This window comes from Amphiura filiformis, chromosome 5 (genome assembly GCF_039555335.1).
Source record: "Amphiura filiformis chromosome 5, Afil_fr2py, whole genome shotgun sequence".
Taxonomy (NCBI): domain Eukaryota; kingdom Metazoa; phylum Echinodermata; class Ophiuroidea; order Amphilepidida; family Amphiuridae; genus Amphiura; species Amphiura filiformis.
The window spans coordinates 13,503,018-13,510,724 of record NC_092632.1 but is presented as its reverse complement, the minus strand read 5'-3'; the positions used below and the strand labels follow the sequence as shown (position 1 = coordinate 13,510,724).

The following is a 7,707-nucleotide window of genomic DNA, read 5'->3' as shown; positions in this document are numbered from 1 at the left end:
GCATATTATGTTAAACTCAGGAAGGACTTAATTCACAAACCTGCAATAATAAGTTTAAATCTCTTTATATTTGAACCTTCTATATCCAACTCGCCTGACCTTATATTGTGCGACCACAGTTAAAATAAACAGCCTTGATGAACGTCCACCACAGTCTTGATGAGCTGCTTTGGTGATATGAACATCCTTTGTTGCTTATCTCATCATCCTCTACTTTCTAGACCCTAATGCCAATTTGGCGTGTGTTCTCTATATCAGACAGGGCCATTTAATTCTACTGCTATTTAGGCTTTTGAGTCTATGAAAGTTTGAAATCCCATGCATAACAGTATTACCAAGGTAAATCCACCATACTGGATATGTATGGCTAAAAAAAAAGGTGCAATGATTTATGGTCAGGCACAATGCTTAGACATTGATCCACAAGCCTCGGCACACTTTACAGGTTGTCGCCGACCACTATGGCCCCCACATCATTCCATAAACCATTTAACAACAAAATTGACCTTCACAGCCAGGATTAGCTCCCGAGTTTCGTATGGGTTACAATGAGACAATTAGCAGTAAGTTCCTTGTCCAGGGAATTTCAAGCCAACTCAATTTTTCCATGAGAGCAAACCAAACCACCTCCAGAGTTCCAACCTGCAACCTGTCGCACCATACTTGAACACCTTATCGATTGAGCTAACTTGACAGCATATGCAGCATTTATTGACATAGGTCCAAAATCTAACAATAATTGTTATCATACAATATGAGTATTACAAAGTTTTGCGTATGTGGTGGTTAGCACACATTGTTACCCACAATGCATTACATATAAATCTCAAATCTTAAACTTTTGATGAAAGTGTGCCAGGTGCATAGTAAAATAATCAGGAGGTACAATATTTCCACCTCCTAGAGCAACACAAAACATGGTGGCGTCCAAATTCTCCTGGTTTAACCTCTCTGGTCACAAAACATATTTGTGGGTTGGAAACTATTTTGTGTGACCTAGTAGTTTCAATTTATACTTAATATGGCCTCTTTTAATTCTTTTACTTTTAACAAAATATCCATACAGAAAGTAATCACATAAAATACAAGAGTTTGATTGGCAAAAATATGTGGTATTATTGCGAATATTTCTTTATTTCAAATCCCTTTGACATGATTTGGAATGTCATCCCTGAACTTATCACAATCAGTTTCTCAAAGAGTCTGGTTTAAAATGCAAAATTAAAGTAGAAAGGGGAAATCCATAGTTTTCCCTCTTAAAACAAACATTTAGTGCCAGTACATAAGTACAACAACCATACTTGTTCTCAAAAAGTACAAGTTGTGGATTAAAGACACCGGTTCATCATTATCAATATGCCACAGTGGGGTTATCCTTACTTACAATTCAATGATGAACCAACATGTTTTTTTTTTTCAGTTATGCCAGTCCCTTGCGCAACTGAGTGTCAAGCTTTGGAATAAATGCAATCCCATTAAGTTGATATTTGAATATTATTAATGTGTGTGTTTGGTACACTAGTAACAGATGTTTATCTTACTTTTCTCACAGCCATACCTTGCCACGGGGGATTGCCTTGGCAGGCCAAGCTTTCCACAACCATATGTGCTTTTGCATGATGATGCAATCGCATCATGTGGAATACTTGTGCTTGCATCTTGGAATAGATTCATCAGGATTGTATAAAGTCATAAAGTTCAATAATTATGTAGACAAATCCAATTTTCTACTCACGGTTAGACAGTTTCGTCAACCAGGTCGGTTGACTTCTTCAGTAATGCGATGATCCACCTACACTCCCGCGAGATTTCTCATTCCTCGGGTGCACAGTTCTTCTTAACAGTGGATCATACATGTGATTTAGAGAGTAGATGCCCTCGTCACGGTTGATGGTCTGGGTGCCCCTCTTTCTAATCCAAAGTGCTTCTCATATCCATCTGGTTTGTTTGTTAGTGTCCTTGTCAATTATGCTTGCCCCTCCCAATTGATGACATGATTCTCTTGAGCTACGTGGTCCGTGATGGCGATTTATGCTGTTCGAAACAGATTCTTGTCTTTTTGACCTAGTGTATTTTATGTCCTTTACTTTTTTTTTGTTTTTTCTATGCTCATTAAGTCTTGTTTGGAATTTCCTTTCCGTTTCGCCAATGTAAGTTTTGTTGCACGTTAAGCACGGGATCTCATACACACAGTCGCATGTTTGCAAAGTGTCGATCTTATCTTTCGGATGGACCAGCAACCGTTTCAAAGTATTATGTGGCTTCATAGCTGTGTTTATGCCATATTTCTTGAATGATCGCTGAAGTCTTTCCGAGACTCCTTGTACGTAAGGGATGACGACCATTCCTTTGCTCTGTTCTGTACTGTCTTTCTTGCTCTTTGCTTTGGACTGTTTGTTTTGCATTTGCTGCTTTGTTTTGTCAATTGACTATTTAGGGTAACCACACTGGGCTAGTGCAGATCTGATTCTCTGGTGCTCCTGACTCCAGCGGAAATTCCATGAGATAGCATGACGTAATTCGCTGAATATTCATCAGTGTGTGATCAATTCGCTGAGAAAGACGCATACGTTGGGTTTTTTCAGTGAGCGAAAAACCGAACAAGTTTACCAATTTTTCGCACTTTTTGTGAAAATTAAAGCGGTAAATAGTTAAAACAACGTTGTAGCACTATGAGCGAGAAGGACAAACGAAAAATCGCCCGCTGGGGACGAAAAAAGCCGTGAAAAAAAGGCGACAGGTCGAAAGTCGCAGAATTGGCAGAGAAGCGGAAAGACGTAAAAGAGTCCAACGCAAAGCGATACGAAAAGTGCTATGAAATGTAATTCTGGGGCCGTGAGCCACCAGAGCGATGCAAAAATGGACTTAATGATCCAGGCGGCTAAATAAAATTCACACACAAGTGAATAAGAATCAGAAAGCCATCGAAACCCAACAGGCCACGATGGATGACATGATACTGAACCACCCTGATGGGGATGGTTATTATGATAATCACAATGTCAACGAGTATGATGCAGGGGTTGACTATGACTCTGCATATGACCATGATTAAGATTATGAACCCCCAGTAAAGAAAGGGAAAGCTGAGGGGACTGACAATGATAAACCTGAGGAACTCAGGGACAATGATGAAAATGAAGGGGAAAAATCTGCCTTCGAACTGGCATTGGCCAAGTACAAGAAAAGCCAAGAGAAAGTGGCTAAGCCAATTAAAGGTGACGTAGCAGACCTGGCAAATGAAAGATTTAAACACGGCGTAGATCGTGAACACTTCAAGGCTCTGGTAGAAGGGGACACAATGCAGAGACCAGAAAATTGCACTTCACTGACTGAAGTCAGGGTCAATGAGTTAATTTGGACACTGCTTTCCACGCCAACCAGAGCTATGGATGATAAGATGCAGGTGATTCAGACTGGCATGGCCAAGGCTGGTGTAGCCATGGTATCTATGCTTGATATGATCGAGTCCCATGAGATTGTCACTCATTAACAAACTCATTAACACCGGCATAGAAGGACTGACTTGTCTCGGACAAGCATACCATCTGTTGTGTCTGAGAAGACGAGATCTAATGAAACCAGACGTAGACTGGCGGTACACTCACCTATGTTCAAGCAACATTGAACATACGTCCTGGTTATTTGGGGACACCTTACAGGAGGAAGTAAAGAAGATTGGCGACACAAACAAGGTCGCCAATACGGTGAGGGGCCGACAGTACAATATAAGAGGCCGAGCTAGGGGTAGGTTTTTGCCCAGGGGTTCAGGCTATGCAATGTATTCAGGCTATCATGGCTATGGTAACAACAGAGGGACGAGACCACCTAGGCATCAGAACAGGGGATATGGTCGTTTCCCAAAAGGCCGCAGAAGCTTTGCCAAGCACAACAATGCCATAAGCAAGTCTAGCACAAGCCAAGGTGAGGTAAGACTTCCTTGTTCTTCTGATATTTGTGTATCACAGAGGCCAAATGCAAGTCCTGTTATTGAGGCTGGTAAATTAGCCAAACATTTAAATCAATGGAAGAAAATTACATCCGACAAAGAAATACTACAGACAGTGTCCGGCCTCACTGTCGAGTTCGAATCTGGCACATATCCCTGTCAGGATGTACCTGCTAGAGAATTTTATTTCAATGAAAATGAATCTGACATAATAACAAACGAAATCTCAGAACTACAGAAAAAGAAGGTGATAGAAATGGCCCAGCATGAGCCAGGAGAGTTTGTGTCAAACATCTTTTTGAGGAAAAAGAAAAATGGGAAATACCGGATGATATTAAATCTCAAAGATTTCAATCAGCATGTGGAATATCACCACTTCAAAATGGAAACTTTCGAAACAGCTCTGAAATTAATTACAAAAGACTGGTACATGGCATCACTTGACATTAAAGATACATATTATTGTGTACCGGTTCATACAGAGTTCAGGAAATACCTACGGTTCAAATGGAAAGCGCCCTCTGGCAATTTACTTGTCTCCCTAATGGACTTGCATGTGGCCCTCGTAAATACACGAAGATGATGAAACCAGTGTACGCTACACTCAGGGTTGAGGGTCACACAATATCCGGGTATATTGATGACACCCTGTTAATATCGGATACGCATGCAGAAATGCAAGCCTCAATCCAAGCGACAACACAGCTGTTGACAAAATTGGGTTTTACACTCAATTATGAGAAATCTGTAACAGAACCCTCAAAGGTCATCACATATCTGGGTTTTTGTATTGATTCCACCCTCATGCGTGTCACACTGAATAGTGATAAAATACACACAATTAGTACAGAATGTGAAAATTTATTAGGGAAGGATAATGAGACAATACGTAATATAAGCAGGGTGATTGGCTTGATTGTTGCTACCTTCCCAGCAGTAGAGTTTGGCCCTCTCCATTATCGTGCAATGGAAAGGCAAAAAACAGCAGCACTCCGTGAAAATTACGGAAATTTTGACTCCCTTATGCCAATTACAGTCAACATGAAACGGGAGTTACAATGGTGGGTTGATAACCTGCCAACTCAGAGTAGACAGATTGTACTGGGAAATCCAGAGTTGACTATGACAACTGATGCCTCCAATGAAGGCTGGGGGGCAACATTAGGAGTGGAAAGAATAGGTGGAAGATGGGATTCAATAGAGAAGCAACATCATATCAACATTCTAGAACTATTAGCTGTTGATCTTGCACTAAAGTCATTTGAAGATCAAATTCAGAGGAAACATGTACAATTGTTAATTGACAACACCACAGCTGTGGCCTATGTTAATAACATGGGTGGAAAGCATGATGACCTCAACCAGTTGGCCAATTCTATGTGGATCTGGGCCATTGAACGGCACGTTTGGTTGTCAGCGTCATATATACCAGGTGTTGACAATGTGCAAGCAGATTTTGCCAGCAGAAATTTTAATGACAGAACTGAGTGGTCCCTGAATCCCCAGATCTTCACAGAATTGGAGAACATGTTTGGTATCATGCAAATTGACTTGTTTGCATCTAGGCTGAATGCAAAATGCACAAGATATGTTTCATGGCAGCGAGATCCCTCTGCGAATATGTTGATGCATTTTCTAGATCATGGTATGGTAATTTTTGTTATTTGTTTCCACCTTTCAGCCTCAGAGGGCGCTGCCTTCAGAAAGTCCGCCAAGACCAAGCCACAGCTGTAGTCATCTTTCCCCTTTGGCCAACTCAGAGCTGGTTCAGCAAACTTCTCGGATTGCTAACAGAAGACCCAGTAATTCTGCCAAGAATAGACACTATGTTAACTCTTCCGGAAGCCAAAGACTCCATCCACTACGCATAAAAAACTAAAGTTGATTGCATAAAAATCTCAGGACTGTCCTCAGAAAACAGTCAATATCTAAACAGGCTGTCAACATCATGTTGTCATCCTGGAAGTATGGAACACACAAGCAGTACAGTACCTATTATGCAAGGTGGTACAAGTTTTGTGTTCAAAGGGAGGTTGATCATGTTCAACCAAATGTCTCTGAAGTATTAGATTTCCTGACAGAATTATATGAGGCAGGGCTTGGCTATAGTGCTATAAACACAGCACGTTGTGCTCTGTCTCAAATAACTGTGTACAAGAAAGGATTCACAACCATTGGGGCCCATCCATGGGTCATCAGATTCCTGAAAGGTGTGTACAACCTGAGACCACCAATGCCACGTTATGTGGATACTTGGGATGTCGGAAAGTTATTGTGCACACTGCGTAAACTTTCCCCAGTTTCTACGTTGAGTTTGAAGCACTTAACGCTGACAACAGTGACGCTGGTAGCAATTTTACTGGCAGCAAGAACGCAGACATTGGTTGCACTTGATCTCGAGAATATGACTGTGAAAACAAGCAAATATTGTTTCACAGTGGGGAAGGCTACACTAAAACAAAGTAGACCAAGTTACACACCACCTGTTTTGGAACTAGGTGCATATCCTGTGGACAGGAGACTATGTGTCTACACAGTTCTTAGAGAATATATCAAGAGCACACAGGCTTTAAGGGGAGAGCAATCACAACTCTTCATTAGTTACACCAAACCACATGCTAAGGTTACAGCAGCCACAATTAGCAGATGGATCAAACTCACAATGAGAATGGCTGGGATAGATGTTTCCATATACAAGTCCCATAGTGTGAGAGCTGCTTCCACCTCAAAAGCATGTGACCAGGGTGTACCTATTGAAGAGATATTATTGTACAGCTGGCTGGTCATCAGCGGCAACTTTTGCCACCTACTACAAGAAGAAAGTACCAAAGGACAAAACTTATGCAAAGAAGGTTCTTGCTACAAAGTAAAGATATGTAGCTGCTTTATTTACGTACAGTGTACATGTTGGTTATCTGGAGTCACAAATTAGTTGTAAACCTGGGTCAAGAAACCCATAGTTGTACTGTTATAGAGATCTTTAGAAAGCTGGGAAAATAACAGCTGAATGTGTCGTTTCTTTGAAGAAAAAATGACTCGTGTTAAAATAAACAATTTAGTTTGAGAAAATCAGTTGAAGTAAGTTTTAGGCAAAAAACTAATGCTATGAATGATACAGGTTAAAATGCTTGATGCAGTTGAAACAAGTTTAAGAAAGTGACATGTTTAAAAATAAACAACATGAAGTTTACAGTGATCTTATGTGTGAGTATATTGTTACAATCATACTAGTATCTTATTAATTTGATAAGGGGTCAGGGAGGACAGGCATAGGTTAGCCCCAGTTGCTTCGAAGTCTCATGGAATTTCCGCTGGAGTCAGGAGCACCAGAGAATTAAACAGTTAACCGAGACTTACCTGTAAGTTGAAGGGTGACTGTGGTTCTCTAGTGGTCCTGACGACAGCATGGAAATTACATGCCCTCCTCCCTCCCTGGAGTATACATGTTTGTTTGTATACAACACATAATAGTGAAGTCTGGCAGTTATGGTTCCCTTGATATCTGGGTCTAACCTTGCTGCTTTGAAGACTGATGAATATTCAGCGAATTACGTCATGCTATCTCATGTAATTTCCATGCTGTCGTCAGGACCACCAGAGAACCACAGTCACCCTTCAACTTACAGGTAAGTCTCGGTTAACTGTTTAATTTTACTTTCTTCCTCTAATTTATCAACATCCTCAGTGACAATGCACTCCATTCTATCGAGCAGTGTTCTAACCACGCCCAGTTTTTGGTGGAGGGGATGTTGCGCTTT

General features: G+C 40.9%; 1 protein-coding gene across 1 annotated transcript; it reads left to right on the top strand.

Annotated features, from left to right (window-relative positions):
• The first annotated feature begins 4,990 nt into the window (after positions 1-4,990).
• Positions 4,991-7,016, top strand: LOC140152012 (uncharacterized). The gene is made up of 2 exons (XM_072174312.1): positions 4,991-5,478; positions 5,852-7,016. The coding sequence occupies exons 1-2, from the start codon at positions 4,991-4,993 to the stop codon at positions 6,879-6,881; spliced, it is 1,518 nt and encodes a 505-aa protein (XP_072030413.1). The 3' UTR covers positions 6,882-7,016.
• The last annotated feature ends 691 nt before the right edge of the window (positions 7,017-7,707 follow it).

What these genes read in the sequence shown, in the direction of transcription:
- LOC140152012 (XM_072174312.1), top strand. Translation starts at nt 4,991, where the DNA reads ATGAAACGGGAGTTACAATGGTGGGTTGATAACCTGCCAACTCAGAGT. An exon ending in TTCACAGAATTGGAGAACAT is followed by an intron (nt 5,479 to 5,851) that starts GTTTGGTATCAT and finishes TAAAAATCTCAG; the next exon opens with GACTGTCCTCAGAAAACAGT.